We start from the raw sequence: 16,981 nt of genomic DNA on the forward strand, positions 1-16,981 counted from the left end.
AATTCTGTTTCTCTAATACCGAAGCAGTTCCTGCTATCAGCAGATCAATCTTTGATCAGCCTAGTGGAAAGCTCATGGCGCTACTCTGTGGCCAGTGGGCATTGGCGTGATTGACAAGTGCCTTTCCGACTGTTTTCAGTATGTGGGTGTCTGCAGCACCTGGTTTTCTCCAGCGGCAGTTGTGGCAACCTTTGTCAGAGAACAAAGAGAAGATTTTTTTCATATATCCTAGCTCCAAGAGGAGCTAGAATCTAATTGAACAGAAAGTGTTGTGTACTGATCCTTTTCTTCTCCATTATCCCCCTTTATTCTGTTGAAGGCAGGCATCTTCTCCTGTCCATCTGTATGACACCCAATTATTTTTCATAAGCTAGGGACTGTTTTAGGGACAGTCTCCAGGTTAATGACTGTGGGAAAGAAGAATAAAATCAATAAGTGCAAGGACTCATTTTTGTTTTCATAAACATTGCATGTTAAAATATCAGGGCTTGTCTGTCGTCTCAGAAGAGACTCTGACCACTGGAGTAAAGCTGCAGGAAGTCTCTGAGCCCTTCATCATCCAAGGTTGTACCTAAGCAATCCTCTTGGCTTGTAGCCTCTCACTATCTGCTTGCCAAGGACCATGAGAATAGTTTAGTATACCAATTATTCTTATTTTAGCATCAAAGGCTATCAAGTGAGGAGGCTGAGAAGATAATAAAAATGAGTTCTCAGTTTCAACACTTTGCATCTCAAGAACGGGTAACTGTCAACTCTGTTGAATATTCCAGTTGCTATGGAGGCATAGCTCTTGAGGAAAACCATCATTTGGCTTCTCATTATTCCCCCCAAAATTAAATTATCAACAACAAGTGGTTTGAGGTAGGTTGTTAGAACCTCAGTCCTTACACACTCAACATTAGGAGGGTGGTGCACCTGTGTGTGTGCGTTTGCATGCACACGCATGTGCACACACAAGGTAGACCCAACCAAACAGACTAGACAGACAGATTATATTCTTGAGAAAATTTAGGGAGAAAAAAATCCATCATATAAACAAAAGATTCATCAGCTACTTCAACTGTAAAATGGGAACACCGGAGTAGATGACACCCTCTGTCTATTCCAGCTCTAACTTTCTATATGGATGGAGTTTATCAGTCTTGCTAAGACATACCTGGCAACCTGGATTCTCTGGAATAGCCTGTAGGCTTACAATTTGATAATCTTAAAAAGCAAACAAACAAAGCTTGTCTCCAAACTGCAAATGCAGGACATGGAACTCTACGTCCTGTCTTGTGAGCATGGCGAGTATTCCTGGAGGACCATGAAGCCTTCTTCACAAAATGTCAGATCTGAAAGGGACCTTAATGGCCTCATCCAGTTCCCTCATTTTCCAAGAAAGAAAACTGAGGCCCAGAAGGCTATGTAACTTGACCAAGATTACTTGGCTAAAATGTTCCTGAGCCAGAACTATGACTTCACTCTCTTGACTCCTAGATCAAAATACCTGTCACTTCTTTAACTAGGAAAGGTTATTAGGCTGTCAGAAGAAAATCGCCTTTCAGTAATAGATGTAATCTATGGAGAAAAGTCTTTAGAATCAGGATTGTTGGACCTAAAAATGTGTTAACAGCTTCCAGTAATATAAGAGCCTCTTGTCAGAGCACAGCAACCATCTCCAAGAGCACAAAATGGGAAGACCTTATTGATTTCAGTTAAACTTGAAGAGCAGTATCTCAGTAAGAGTCATTGAAAGTTAAAATGTGTCATCCAGAAAGGAGGGAAATCCCTCACTGCGGGGAATGTATGAAACTTGTATTGTTTCCATTTAAAAGGATGGCGTCCAGATGGACAGGCTGACATGCAGGCAAGAGACCATCAGTGCAGGCACTCTGTGATGCTCATACAGGTTAATGGGCTCGGGTTGCTGGTACAGGAGGAAGTAAAGGACCCAGGGGGAAGGAGCACAGATTAAAGCAAGATATTTAGATGTGACATTACAAGTTCGTTGATATTTTTTCAGAGAAGAATCACCCCTTTAAATCCCCGACTTACTGTCTCCAAAGCTGGAACATAGAATTCTCAAGACACAGGGAAGAGAACTCAGGAATTTTGCATGATTAAATGCTGTAAGCTAGCAAGAAAAGCACCTCCAATGCCGCCATTATCAGAGTTTTGATGAGACGTTTTTTGCATCTGTTTATTTATTTATTTATTTGGTACTGTTCCACTCTTTCCCCACTGTAGTCTGACCATTCTGTAAATGTGAACTCACAAAGCATGTAGTATGATTCTTTGAGTGTGTGTTTCAGGTTATTTCTGCATGGGACTGGCTAAGCATTGAGCAGAGGAAATTCAGAATAGGGAAACCCATCAGTTGTTCCAATGCCTGCATAGGGAAACACCCATTAATGTCAAAATGGCACTCTCTGTGGATAATGGCTTTCTTCTTTATCGTAATGTTCCAGACACAGTAGTGATTCGGCTCAATTTCTCGCTGTTGCAGGGAATCTTTAATTAAACAAAGGGAAAAAGCTGCTAGTCCCACTAGAGGTTTTATATTTGCATTGGCACAGAAGAATCTAACAGCTTCGTTAACCAGGCATGAAGAATGGTGAAGAATGATGGTTAGGAAACGCAGGGGCTATTGTGGCCTTTTATTTTAGCAAAAGTAGTCATTATTAGGAGTGAAGTGACAGGGAGAAAAGTAATTTCAAAAGTAATGTCATATATAGTTTTTATGCCAAAGGTTGAGAGACCAGAAAGAGATTTTAACGGGAACCTGAAGGCCTGGGTTCTAAGCTATTAAATCACTGCGTCTGGAACAAAATGATTGTGAAATAAATATCTGTTGAATGAATTGCCCTTTGAGCTTGGGAAAGTTGCTGACTTCATCTGAAAAATGAACATGTGGGATTATTATTTGTTCCCAAACCTGACTCTGATCATCAAAGTCACTTGGGAAGATTTTTAAAAAACACTGATTCAGTAGGACTCGGTGGGGCTCATAAATCTGTATTTTTCAAAAGTTCCCTGGGTGCTTCTGATGCTGAACTAGGTTGGAAACCCCTGAACTAACTGGGATGACCACTAAAATTCCTCCCTAAGGCAGAGTCATAGGCTGATGAATCTAGGAACTTGGGGGCACCCAGAGACAGCACTGAGATGCTAGGGATAGAGAAATCTCTTGCTCCAGCCCTACAGCCAGGTGCCAAGGGTCCAGGACAGCTGCTTCCACCTCACTGTGCTCACTTTGCTTTGATGAGTTGTCCACAGGGCTCTGTGAGCAGGCGGAGGTCTCCAGGGAGAACGTGTGACTATGCCATCAACTGCAAGAGTTGAAAGCAAATCATCTAGATCCCAGCAGGCCATCTGGAAATGTGTCATTTTCAAATAGAGAAGTTGTCTTTGGACTCATTTTCGCTGAAACAAGTAGAGATAAATGTAGGAACTTTTGAAAGCTGCATTAACTCTTTCAGCCACAGGGTGTCATTTAGTTCAATGAAGTAGCTGTAGAGCACCTCAATAACTGATTGCCTCAGTGCATTCACAGGCATCCCTGTGGCCTGAGAGAGTTAATGCATTTTTCAGAAGGACTCGGGATCCATCCATCTCCCTGAGAAGTGAAATAGAATATTTGATTGCTGATATTTTTAATAGCATGATATAGAAGAAGGAGCTTCTATGAGCAGGTAGATATGTTTTTCTCACTAACCCTAGCCCTCCTTTTATCTTGTAGCAGAATTTTTTTAAAAATTAAATGAGATGATTATAGATATTTAATAAGCACAATTACATTAATCAATGTAATGCCTGTTACCAATGAGAGGCATTGTTATTATTTACTAGCAGAATTTATAGACACAAGGCATGAGATAAAACTGAAATTACAGTCTTCCTCTTAACCTCAAATCGTCATAAGCCAGGGCTTTAGAGGAATCATTTGAAGATTAGAAGCCATTTATTTCTCTAACATATATACTACTCATTTAAACTGAACCCAGCTACTGTTACATGGATCTTTTAAATTAAACAATAATTACAAACATAATAAAGTGAGCAAAACATAAAGCCTGTTTTTATTAACCTGGGCTTGGCTACATGAACCTTCTCTGTTTTTACAAACATACAAGTTATTCACTTTAATAAGAAATTTACATATAAATATTGATGCCTCACCTTGAAAGTGTATGAGTGTAATTGTCCCAAATCAAGCAGAAGACATGGGATTGAGTTCTACCTCTGCCACTTCTTGAACAACTTATTTAGCTCCTCTGGACGTCAGTTTGCTGCTTTAGCAATAAAATCATGTATCACCGGATTGTCCTGGAGATCAAGTGAGATAATGCTATGACAGACCTTCCTAAGATGAGCCAGCCATTATAGACCGTTACAAGTTGTTTTTGAATATTGCAGTGGGTTCTCATTGGCACACAGGGACTGGAAAACCTATTTTTGTGTTGTTGCAGACAAGCAGAATGACGTGGAGATTCCATCTCCCACCCAGAAAGACAGGGAGAAAAAGAAAAAGCAACAGCTCATGACACAGATAAGCGGAGTGAAAAAACTGATGCACAGTTCAAGCTTAAATAATACAAGTATCTCACGCTTTGGAGTCAACACGGAAAATGAAGATCATCTAGCCAAGGTGTGTATGAGCTGGGTGTGTGCTCGTGTAGCTCTGCTTTATAGCAGGCAGATGTCTAAAACCTCCTAGTAGAAAACAGTGATCGCTTTTGCTTTATTATTAAATAGTATGATGAGGCTGATGTAGCCCATTGTCCATTGTTGAACACCTAGTTAAAGGCCCTTTTTCTGCACCAAAGGACCATATTTTGTCCTGAGTTGGGTCCATTAACCTATGAATGGAGAATCCTGTTGAACACATATTGGGAGAATCCAAGGTGAGGGCAATAGACAGGACTGAATTACCCCAGAGGATATTTCAGAGACTGTATGCCAAGGACCGATGAGAATATCTGAACTGATTGGCAGAGCTGAAGAAGAAATGAGAGAAATTGACAGCCTTGACCCTTGAGCCCAAACCCTATTAGTGGAGGAAGGCTCAGAAAGAATTCATACCTCCTCTCGGAGGCCGTGCAAGGTGACTGCTGAGGTTCTCTCGGCCTTGTGAGAATATGAAATGAGAACAAATGAACATTCAGTGAGGGAGTGTCTGAAAGATGTCATTAGAAGAAGGTTGATTACACATTGGGCCAAGCCTCTGGGGAGAGCCTGGATCCCTTACTCTGGGCAGTAATTAATAATGGAATAAATTGCTCCTTTAATCAGATAATCTGGGAATAATCCCACAACACAGGATGGAATGATGTTTCTTTCAAGTCTTTCTGTGGCGCAGGAGCTCTAGGATGTAATGGATGACTAGCATCTTCATGACCTTTTATACTAAATCAGAGTTGACTTACACACATTCTAGCAGCTAAGTCTCCTTGACATGGCTCTCAGTGATAATAACCAAAGGGCAGCGGAGTTTCCCTGAGATTGCTTTCTAGCTGTTACTCATGGACCAGTGAGCAGAGAAGGGGAGAGACAGGGAAATGGGGCTAGAATGATCTCTAATCACTTGCACCTACTTCCGAAAGAAACATTGACTGAGGACTGACATACGGCAAAAAATTAGAGGTCAGAAACAAAATTTATCAATAAACACACATTCTCCCTTTTCTGAAAAATATGTACAGAACCTTCTAAACAGCATGAAGATACTCAACTTCCCAGATCATTCCATTTTCAAACGTTCATGCAACCAGAACACTCTAAATAGATACTCTAAAGACTTAGCCAACCCCGGTCCCCAGAATAAATAAAAATAATGAGGCATGTGAACAAAACTGTCCTTATTTCTAAATTTCTCTAATTTTGATATAGGAGCTGGAAGACCTGAACAAATGGGGCCTTAACATCTTCAATGTGGCTGGATATTCACACAATAGGCCCCTAACATGCATCATGTATGCCATATTCCAGGTGAGTAAACAGGAGTGAATGTTGGTTATCCAATTAGATGCTCTTTATGATTTTTTTCCATCCCAGTTTACTTTTCTGATTTGGTTTTTCTTCATTTATGGACATCCACTTAGTTGTTTTCTAATCCTTTTTGCTGCGTAGGAAAGAGACCTCCTAAAGACATTCAAAATTTCATCTGACACCTTTGTTACCTACATGATGACTTTAGAAGACCATTACCATGCTGATGTGGCATATCATAACAGCCTACACGCTGCTGATGTAGCCCAGTCAACCCATGTTCTTCTTTCTACGCCAGCCTTAGATGTGAGTAGTTATGATCTGTTTTGCATACCCTGCCCATCCTCCTTAAAAAGTGCCATACAACATGTGATATATTTATAGAAATAATGTAATTAGATGTTTGTGCATACTGGAACTGGCTCTTTATTATGTAGAGCATGTATCAATTGGGTTATTAATATAAATGGATGACATTTCTACTTGCTTTCTCATATCAGAGTAACCTTTCCTTTACCTCTGTTACAATGGAAAAATTATTTAATTATCAAGCAGTTAATAGGATGCTCCATTTGTCATTGTATCTCTAGTACCTAATAAGTGTCTAGTTCAGCATTTAGTATATAGTATATCCTCAGTATGCACGTGCTGATCTGAGCTGCCTACACCATCCCAGGTCCTCTGAGGGATAGCACAGAAATATAATATAAAATGTTCTATATAGTTCCTGTTAAGAATAAGCATCCATAAGCTTATTCGCCTAAGAATTCATAAAACTGGTTCTATGGATTGAAGGAAAAGTAACTGAAAAATCTAGAACTGAGGAATGAACAATGCTGAAGCAAAGAGGGACAGCTTTCCAACTTGTTAGACATCTCTCTAGAAGGTGGCTGGGACTACTTCTCTCACAGATTAATGCATTTGTATATATCACTATAAGCAGCCCAGTGGGTACAGCAGTCCATGCTCTTCCTTGACAGATGGCAGTGGTGGTCAGGTATTTCCAAAATGTGTAGGCTCACTGTGGGAAGGGACTGGCCACGCCCTAGCCAAGCCCACCTCTGCAGATTCAGCTTGGAAGGTGAAGAAAGATTAAACTGACCCCAACTCTATTGCTTGGGTTCCATATATTCTGAGAAATGAAATCCAAGAAGCTAAGACTGTTTTATAGCCCTGAAGGAAAAAAAAAACAGTATTATTTTTATGTTCTGTGTCAGTATCTCACGGTGGGCCAACACTGTTTATCAACTGTCTGCTGCTGTTACCTACTGTGTGGCTGGAAACTGAGCATGAGAACCACAGATGTTTAGAGAAGGGAGAGTTCAATGTGTCCTTGCATAATTAGATTGAATGGAAGGATCAGAAGATTTAAGTAACCACAGAGAATGATGAAAGACATTTCAGCCAGAAGCAATTTATACCTAAATAAATACTAGGTTTAAATCATTGCATACAGGTAGGGGCAGAGGAGGGAGGCTTCACAGGATGGCATGAAGGAGTTGAGCAGTTGGCATTAGGTCTCAATTCTCAGAAATGTCCTCAAATCTTGTCCATAGTAATCACTGAGTGGATAGGTATTGACTGAATGGATGAATGAATAAATGTGTGAAAGCTCTGACCATGCTACAAATTTAGCTTTAAGAAATAACTTATTGGCAGGCTTATAAATCTGGAATTTGGCCTTAGTTATGCAGCCTGAAAGCATATGAAGCTTTTTATATCAGAGCAGAGCCAGTCTGAGGTGCTTGTGTTGCATAAGCACCATCCTGTTATACCACTTATCCAAGAAACAGATATCAGGTACCACCTGATCTCTTACCATGAGCGCTGTGCTAACGCCTTCCCCGAGCCTCAGCCTGCAGGCTCGATGTGGGCATGGGCTCTGACCACCAATCCTCTCACATAAGAGACCTTATGATGATGGACAGAATCTACATTTAATTAAAATAGTATATTGAGACATTGTATAAATCAACAAACCATCTTTCTCCCAACAAGAATGAAATGGGGTACCTTAGTATGAAACTAATTAAGCAGGATAGGCAAATGGAACGTGGAGTTCAGTGCACTCATTTTGCCCTGCAGGCCGTCTTCACAGATTTGGAAATCCTGGCCGCCATTTTTGCAGCTGCTATTCATGACGTTGATCATCCTGGAGTCTCCAATCAGTTTCTCATCAACACAAGTGAGTTCGCCACTAGAACAGTCACTTGAGATAATTGTATGAGTCACTGCTTCATTTTTTTCCTCCTGATGTTTTCATTATGGATAATAATAAGGGTAATAATGAGGTAATCCTTCCATTCCACTCAAACTGGTCAGACCTTTCCTGGATACTGTGTCCAGTCTAGCAACATCACTTTGAGCTGCATGGAGAACTTGGAAAGGGTCAGAGGGGAGCCATAAAAAGTACTCAGTGTTTGGAAAATGCAATATGTGAGGAAAGAGTAACACATGTGGAATTATCCAGTAAGGATACGGAAAGGCTTGGGAATAATGTGGTAATGATTTTTTAGGATTATGCAGGGCTCTCACACACAGCATGGTGACCCACTAGTGTCCCTCTCTACTGAGGGAGCAGGTTCAAACGTTGTATCTGAGCACGGGAGCCTCCATATAGAAATAAGACTCCAAGAAAAAGCTTCCACAATTCAGGATGGAGGGTCGGGTCAGTAAAAGTCTCACACACTGTCTTCCAGCTTCATAGGTTTGATTATGCACTGGTCTGTAGTATGGATTGGTCTGACTTCAGCGACCTTCAAGGGCTGGCCCATCCTTAAGATCCCAAGCCCTACTCAAAGCTTTTGTCATGCTCAAAATATTTAGTATCCATGCTAATGAAAATCCATGATTTTTCCCAGTTAATGTACCACTTCTAAATGCTGAAAATCTAAGTACTTTTTTCTTCTGAGAATACTGGTTATCTTGTGGTCAAGATTAACATCAAGTGCTGACAGTTTTAAGAAATATTGGAGCTACTTGCTGTGAAAGAGCCCTTATCATACTTTATCATCAGGATATTTGAATGACTAAGTGTGAGGTACCTTGCTTTTTACCTTGTTTTTCTACCGAAAGAACGTAAACTTTGGGCAGCTGCTTGTCTGTGTGGGTTATATCAGCTGGTCTACTGTGATGTCATGAACCATTCCATATATAGGCCAGTTAGCTTCACACAGAAAAATGGTCTTTCTGCCAAAGCCACGTACCATGAAAAGCCAGCTTGCAGAGCTATGCCCTTGATCACAGGATGAACAAGGCAAGAGTGCTGAAACGACATCACATATCCCACCACCTTTTCTGAAGATGTAACTCAAAGCACACTGTAAAAGCAATGGTTTATGAGTAACAACACCTACAATTAGTAACATATTATCATCACTTGGTTATCATTTTGGTTAAGAGAAAATGTGGCTTCATGAGTTTGATGACCATGTTCTCAATTGCAGACCATGGTGCTGCCTAACAAAGGTTGTCTGTGATTCTTCTGTGTGAAAGGCAGGCTAGAAGCTGTAGTTTAGGTAACTAGATAATGCAGTTTCTGTTGTATAGGGCCACAGGGCAGAAACTGGGATATCAAGATTGTTGTAAAAAATTATTGTTTTGTTACCATATTTACAGAAAGCTCCAAAGAGCTACATTATTTGGATAAAGTGAAATTTTACACTCACACCATTATCTTCTTTGAAAATCCAAAACTCACAATTGATGGAGCTGGGAAACATATCAAAAAGTGAGATAATGTGAAAAATTTTAATACCTTGGGTGAGGTTTAGTGGCATTTTCAGTCTGTTCTTTTTCCAAAGCACACATTCGTGAAGACATAAGGGAAGTTACAAACTGAGATAAAAATAGGATTAATTGCTTGGGAATGCCCTTACCTAAAATGTCAAATTCTTCATCTGAAGTGAAAAGGAAAAAAAGCATTTTAAAAATACTGTGACTTTTAATCAAAGAGAAAGTTTATGAGCTAATATCTACTGGAAACTTTTTTTTTTTTTTTAACTTAGGAACTGACTATTTCTCTTTGTAGAGGGAGACTCTGCTCTAATAGAAAATGACATATGGGGTCTTAGTTCTTAAGATCATATGGAGAGAACTAGATCTGATTTCACACTGAGGTAATTCCACAGTTTGAATTGTATCCCTTTTTATTAAATCATCATTTTCCCTTGTTTATTAGATTCAGAACTTGCTTTGATGTATAATGATGAATCTGTGTTGGAAAACCATCACCTTGCCGTGGGTTTCAAACTGCTCCAAGAAGAACACTGTGACATCTTCCAGAATCTCACCAAGAAGCAGCGTCAGACACTCAGGAAGATGGTTATTGACATGGTAAGACTTTGGTCTCCCTGTGTTCCTCACTTTTGCTGGAAGAGAAAATCCATTTCCTTGATAAACTGAGTTTATTGAGAGTTTCCTTTTTTTTTTTTTTTAACCTCAGGTCTTAGCAACTGATATGTCCAAACACATGAGCCTGCTGGCAGACCTGAAGACAATGGTAGAAACAAAGAAAGTTACAAGTTCCGGCGTTCTTCTCCTGGACAACTATACTGATCGTATACAGGTATTTGACAGAAGCCTTTGATTTAACACAAAGCCACACCAAATTCATGACGCAGCAGTTAGAAAAAGAAAAACAAGTTTACTTAGTTGCATGTCCTAGGTTACCACTAAGGCTTTGGGCTTATTTTAAGAACGAGCAAAGGAAAATGGACATTCAAGTTGATTCTCTAATTTACGAAGAAAAACAGAACCCTATTTATTGAGTTGCTTAATTCTAAAAATAAACAGCAAAATCTCTTTATAATAGGGTATACGTGACTGCTGATCCCAAAGGCTCATGTTTGGACATAAATCCCACTGACTTGAACTTTGTTAGGTCTGTTTTGGTTATACAAATTGCCCTCAGTTGGTCTCCTCTTTCCACAAGTGGAAAATATGAAGACATCTACTTTGAGTAATTCTTTGCATTTTTTCCAAACTGAGGAGAAGAAACCATGGCAGCATCTGACCTCTAATGTCCCTTCCAGTTTTTTAATTCAATGACTGTCAATCAAAGAAGACATATTTTTCCTTTGGGGACTCTTATAATGGTAAATAACCAACTCTGGCCAGCACCATTGTAATCCTGCTTTTTTTGGTGCAAGCACCATAATTATAATGCAACTAAAATGTTCTTGGGTCTGGTACCAAGTGTACTAGTACGAGAGGGATGAGATGTTCTGGTAGTATTTATACTTCATTTTATGGGATTTCCAAAATTTGATGATTTCAGGTCCTTCGCAACATGGTACACTGTGCAGACCTGAGTAACCCCACCAAGTCCCTGGAATTGTATCGGCAATGGACAGACCGCATCATGGAGGAATTTTTCCAGCAGGGAGACAAAGAGCGGGAGAGGGGAATGGAGATTAGCCCCATGTGTGATAAGCACACAGCTTCCGTGGAAAAATCCCAGGTATCTAATATAAGGTTTCAAAGTTTCTGTGAGCTCTGCTGATGGTTGAACTGGAGGGCTCTTTCTAGCTGTTTTCTTTTAAATGTGTGTGTGTGTGTGTGTGTGTGTGTGTGTGTGTGTGTGTGAAATTATAAGGAAGCAACTACTTTATTTAGTTCCATTATGCTCATGACTCATTCGCCTTCTGCATTACACTCAATTTCACAACGAGGAGATAAAGCAGTCTTCAGAAATCCATCAAAGTTTGGACTGTGTATCCTCAGTTTAGATCATTGTCTATGACCTTAACAAATCCTGCTGATTTAACTGAATGCTGCTGTCTCCTTCATCTCATCCCTCTAGGTTTCCCCCAGCTCTGTCTTTATCCAGGACCTCTGCTTTTCACCCTTGTTTCCTGTTTTCGTTGTCTCTCCATAATCATGCACACTGCTACCATCACCAGAGGTGATGAATCTCATTCCCACACATCTCTCTGCCTCATAGTTGAAGCACTGTCCTGTGTCCCCTTCCAAGGTCACGTCTACACTTCTGAGAGCATGCTGACATCTTTTGGTTGTGTCCAAAGCTACAAACTCTCTGTGTGCTAAGGACTGGGGGGACATTACACTGTAGGCAGGGAGATGCAGAAATGCCCCAGATGCCGCTAGCTGCAAAATATGTAGCACTAGATAGTATCGATATTCTTACAAAGGCTTCAGGGCCGGCTGAGATGCTATTTTTTTCAGGACAACAAACTACCTGAGCCAGGCAGTCATGATTAAGACTGTGTCTCTAGGCTGCCCAAGGCCTTTATCACAAAAGCATTCAGAGTACTTTTTGTTAGTGTTTATCCTCTTTCCCCACTACCTTCTACTCCCAAATTTACATGTAGTTATAATATCAATGTATAGTTCCTTTGCAATTATTATTGTGTTGCTTTTTAAAGAAACCCAATCAAATGAGTTTAAAATCTGTAAGTGCTCTGAAGGTCTAATATGCCATAAAAACACATGATAACATAAAGTTAGGGCCAATTCAAATACCCTAATGCCTTAATTAGAACAAGATATTCATGAATTAGTTAATTAAATAGCATATTGCCCTTTTGTTAGCAACAGTGGTGTTTTGTATGTATATGATGTTCTGTGTGGTTTTCCACACATTTCCCATACATTATCCCATTTGAACCTCCAAACAGCCTTGTGACATAGACAGAGCAGGTATTTCCCCAGTGTGTCAGGTGAAGAAGCTGTCCTCTTGGTCCAGTTCACCCAGCTACCCTCCACCCAAAACTATTCACTGTCCATCACTGAGAACAGGTCTCACTGTTTCCATGATGTTGTGGTCCACCCTGGTATTTCCCACAGATGGGCTCTGGTGAGCATTGTCTGAGTCGTCTGGCAATGAAGCCCTTGATTTGTAGAGTTCTCTCGTCCCAGGGCCTAGGAAATAAGCAACTAGAGGCTACCTTTCAAAAAAGTGCTGAACATTTAGCAGAAGCAGAACAAATGAAGAAAGCAAATGACTGCAGTGTGTTCAGCTGATGGAATTTTCTCCATTGCCTTGAGCTTGTTTTTTTCAGGTCCCTGGAAAACACCTTGAAAATAGTCTCTAAAAACCACTAAACATACATAAGGAAGTAAAAGGGAGGAAAGAGGAGTGGGTGGAAGCAAGAGAAATATCTGAATCATCCACAGTCGAAGTTCTTGTAATCAGTGCAGATCAGAGATGCCCTGACTGTGGTATGAATTCTGTTTGTTTAGGCTAGGGAAACACCAGAGAAAAGATAGATAGATAGATAAACAGATAGATAAAAGTCACATACGACTCAGGTTCTTTGATACGGTACAACTTTGATGTGTTAAATAACTGGCCCAAATCCAGAATGTTAATAAAGGGAAGTTGCCAGCAGTGTGGAAAGACAGCTATGTAATGCCCGTGGGTGCACCGAAGTTGCCTTTGCTCATCTACCCCTGAATCCCGACCCAGCATCTCTCCAGCTCCCCAGACCATGACAGGGGAATTCCATTCCCTCATTCAACTAGTGCCTATTCTTTCTCTCAGCCTGTTCCCACCCCCAATGTTTCCTGTTTGTCCCACAGTGGAAAGGTCAGGATAAGGCCACAGAGCCAGCTCATGCAGGATGCATAGCCCCTGTGTAAACCATAACAGAGCCATAAGCTTCATATTTCTTCACAGGAACACTAGCAAAGGAACTGCTTAATTGTCTTTATTTTTCCTTCTTTCTCCTGATGGAAATGACGGTATGCCCTCTGGATCTAAAACAATTGCAGACGTGTCTGCAGAGGGGATATTTGTTTGTTTAGGGGCTTGAAGTGTTTTCAAGTGTTTCACCTACGTCGTCTACAAACCAAAAACATTCCACAGAACTTGAGACATCTCAGAGTCATACGAGGCCGGCTCCCTTTCATTTTAAAACCGCGGCATATTTTAAAGTTATCAGGGAAAGAATGTTGAGTCAGAGCTCAGTAGACCTGGAGCTTCCTTCTTCAGAGAATGACTCACAGAATCCAAGGAGTGACAAAGTCATTCCCAGCCAGGGTTACAGCCAGACTTCTTACCTGGCAGACGTCAGAGGAAAAGTAATCAGTTCTAGTGAGACCAACACAGGCTTTGGGATCAGACAAAGTTGGGACTGAGTCCCATCTCCACCACTTACTGGCTCTGTGATCTCTGACAAATTATTTCATCTCAACGAGTCACAGTTTCCTCCTTTGTGAATGGTGAATAACCATACTTACTCTGCATGATTAAGAGTGATAATGTATATATTGCATTCAGTGCGGGATGCACCATATAGTAGGTACTCAAATAACAGATTCCAGTATTATTGACCTCTCTTGGGTTGTTGTGGCTCTTTCTTTGCATGCAAACCAGGACGGCTTGTTTGGTGTTCCAGGGCCCATCACAATAACAGATGTGTAACCTTATTTTTCTCCAGGTGGGCTTCATCGACTACATTGTCCATCCGCTGTGGGAGACCTGGGCGGACCTGGTACAGCCTGATGCCCAGGACATTCTGGATACTTTAGAAGATAACAGGAACTGGTATCAGAGCATGATACCCCAGAGTCCCTCCCCACCACTGGACGAGCAGAACAGAGACTGCCAGGGTCTGATGGAGAAGTTTCAATTTGAACTGACCCTCGAAGAGGAGGATTCTGAAGGCCCCGAAAAAGAAGGAGAGGGCCACAACTATTTCAGCAACACAAAGACACTCTGTGTGATCGATCCGGAAAATAGGGATTCACTGGGAGAGACTGATGTAGACATCACAACAGAAGACAAGTCCCCGATTGACACATAATCTCCCTCTTCCTATGGAGATGAACATTCCACCCTTGACAAGCATGCCAGCTGTATGGTAGGGCCAGCCCACCATGGGGGCCGAGGCCTGCACGGGACAAGGGCCTCCCGGCCTTTCCAGTTACTTGAGTTTGGAGCCAGAATGCAAGACCGGGAAGCACATAGCAGCTCAGGAAATTCCACAGTTGACTTGCCTTGCTTGCAAGCTTAGTGGAGAGCTGAAGGTTTCTGTGGTTCTGGAGGCCAAGTTCGCATCACAACCGAATGGCTTGAAAATGGAAGACACAAAACTGAGAGATTTTTCTGCACTAAGTTTTGGGAATCTGTCCCCTCTAGTGACTGAACTGACTGACTAATAATGTCATTTCTATATCTGCTCACCTGTCCCCTTGTCTGCCAACCTGTGTGCCTTTTTTGTAAAACATTTTCACGTCTTTAAAATGCCTGTTGAATACCTAGAGTTTAGTATTAACTTCTACACAGATAAACGTTCAAAGTTGACATAAACTTTTCTGACTCTTTCTGGGGGAAAAAAAAAGGAAAGAAAATGGTCTTCCTCCTTTCTTGGGCAATATCTTTCACTTGACTATAGTTACTTTTGCAAATAGAAAGGCTACGCTTCTAACCACATTCAACTTCCTTCTCCTATGGTCCCAAACAACTCCTCAGTTGCCCTTATAAAGTATCTCTGTTTGCCTGCTTCCAACAGTATTTTTTCTCCTCTAGAGTTGCACTTTGTTGCTGTAAACAGAATAAAGTTGAACAAACTAAGGGGTAGTCATGTTGTTCACAGTAATAATCTGTGTAGAATTCAGCTTCATGAGCAGTTACCCTGTCGGGTCCCGAACCCCTGTGCCACTGGGGTCGCACAGTCCCCATCCTGTTCTCTTGCACCCCTCTTCATGCTAACACCAGTTACACCATTTCCAGTTTAATGCTGCCGTCTTTCTCTTGCACTGCCTTCCGCGCTATCACCTCCGTTTCTGTTTATAACCGTGTATTTATTACTTAATGTATATAATGTAATGTTTTGTAAGTTATTAATTTATATATCTAACATTGCCTGCCAACGGTGGTGTTCAATTTGTGTAGAAGACTCTGCCTAAGAGTTACGACTTTTCCTGTAACGTTTTGTATTGTGTATTATTATAGAACCTGAACATCGCTGAAGAGAGACATACGGGCCCCTCACCAGTTGGGTCTGCCCTTTTCCCGGTCTGAGTTGCTAATACTGCTCAACCCCTTCATGAACTGTTTTGGAAACGGGATTCTCACATTAGATACTAATGGTTTCTATTGAGCTTTTACTTTTGTATAGTTTGATAGGGGTAGGGGGCAGTGGGATGCGGTTTTTACCCCTGTTTTATCCAAATCTGTACACATGAGTTGAGTTTTAACTGGGTTCTACTATAATTGTGGCTTCGGTTTAACAAGAAACACTACATTCAGTTTAACAAGCAACTCACAGATGGTTCTCCGGAGAGTCCCCAAACTACTGACTTTGAAGAGGAAGCCCCCTGCCTGCTGTTAAGCAGGAATGTCATGTTCCAATTAATTACAAAAGAAAACAATAAAACAATGTGAATTTTATAATAAAATGTGAACTGACTTAGTAAATTATGCAAATGTGAAGCTTCTGATAACACTTGTTAGGCCTCTGAGTGGCTTCAGTCTCTGTTTGTAAAATCTATTTCATGCTTTCAGTTCAGCATTGTGACTCAGTAGTTCAAGAAATGGCACAAATGTGCATGACCAATGGGTTTGTATGTCTATGAACACTGCTTATTTCAGGTGGACATTGTATTGTTTTCCAAAGTTTCTCACAATGTATGTTATAGTATTATTATATATTGTGCTCAGATGCATTCTTAAGAGACTTTTATATGAGGTGAATAAACAAAAGCATGATTAGATTAGACTGTAGGCCCAATTATTTTGTGGTTAGTTCTGACGCATTGAAAGCAGATCTTTTTTTCCTCTTCTCTCCTACCGTACCCCACAGAGAAAACTACCCACTTTGCTTGGCCAGCATCACAACTAAAGTTTCATAATCTGTGTCCAAAAAGTCCCCTAGCTTGAAACATTTATTTTTTTAACAACCGTTCAACTAGCTCAGTGGTATGAGAAGGGAGATGGTGAATTAAAAGAAACAAAGGCACTTTAAGAATCTGAAGAGTTTAATCTACTGGATGAATAAAGGGAATCTCCAACTTGGCTGGGTCCTCTAGAAAAATGAATCATAGC

General features: G+C 40.8%; 1 protein-coding gene across 3 annotated transcripts in view; it reads left to right on the forward strand.

The window, feature by feature from the left end:
* Window positions 1–16,688, forward strand: part of PDE4B (phosphodiesterase 4B) — a gene marked incomplete at its 5' end in the record, with an annotated part of 592,264 nt that extends 575,576 nt beyond the window's left edge. For all 3 annotated transcript variants that reach the window (XM_079919229.1, XM_079919230.1, XM_079919231.1), the window contains 8 exons: window positions 4,452–4,630; window positions 5,872–5,970; window positions 6,112–6,276; window positions 8,056–8,155; window positions 10,151–10,305; window positions 10,415–10,537; window positions 11,249–11,431; window positions 14,373–16,688. In XM_079919229.1, the coding sequence (XP_079775355.1) occupies window positions 4,452–4,630; window positions 5,872–5,970; window positions 6,112–6,276; window positions 8,056–8,155; window positions 10,151–10,305; window positions 10,415–10,537; window positions 11,249–11,431; window positions 14,373–14,738 (1,370 nt within the window). In that variant the 3' untranslated portion in view covers window positions 14,739–16,688. The remainder of the gene's footprint in view (window positions 1–4,451; window positions 4,631–5,871; window positions 5,971–6,111; window positions 6,277–8,055; window positions 8,156–10,150; window positions 10,306–10,414; window positions 10,538–11,248; window positions 11,432–14,372) is intronic.
* Between the last annotated feature and the right edge of the window lie 293 nt (window positions 16,689–16,981).

This window comes from Stenella coeruleoalba (assembly GCF_951394435.1).
Source record: "Stenella coeruleoalba genome assembly, chromosome: 1".
NCBI lineage: Eukaryota > Metazoa > Chordata > Mammalia > Artiodactyla > Delphinidae > Stenella > Stenella coeruleoalba.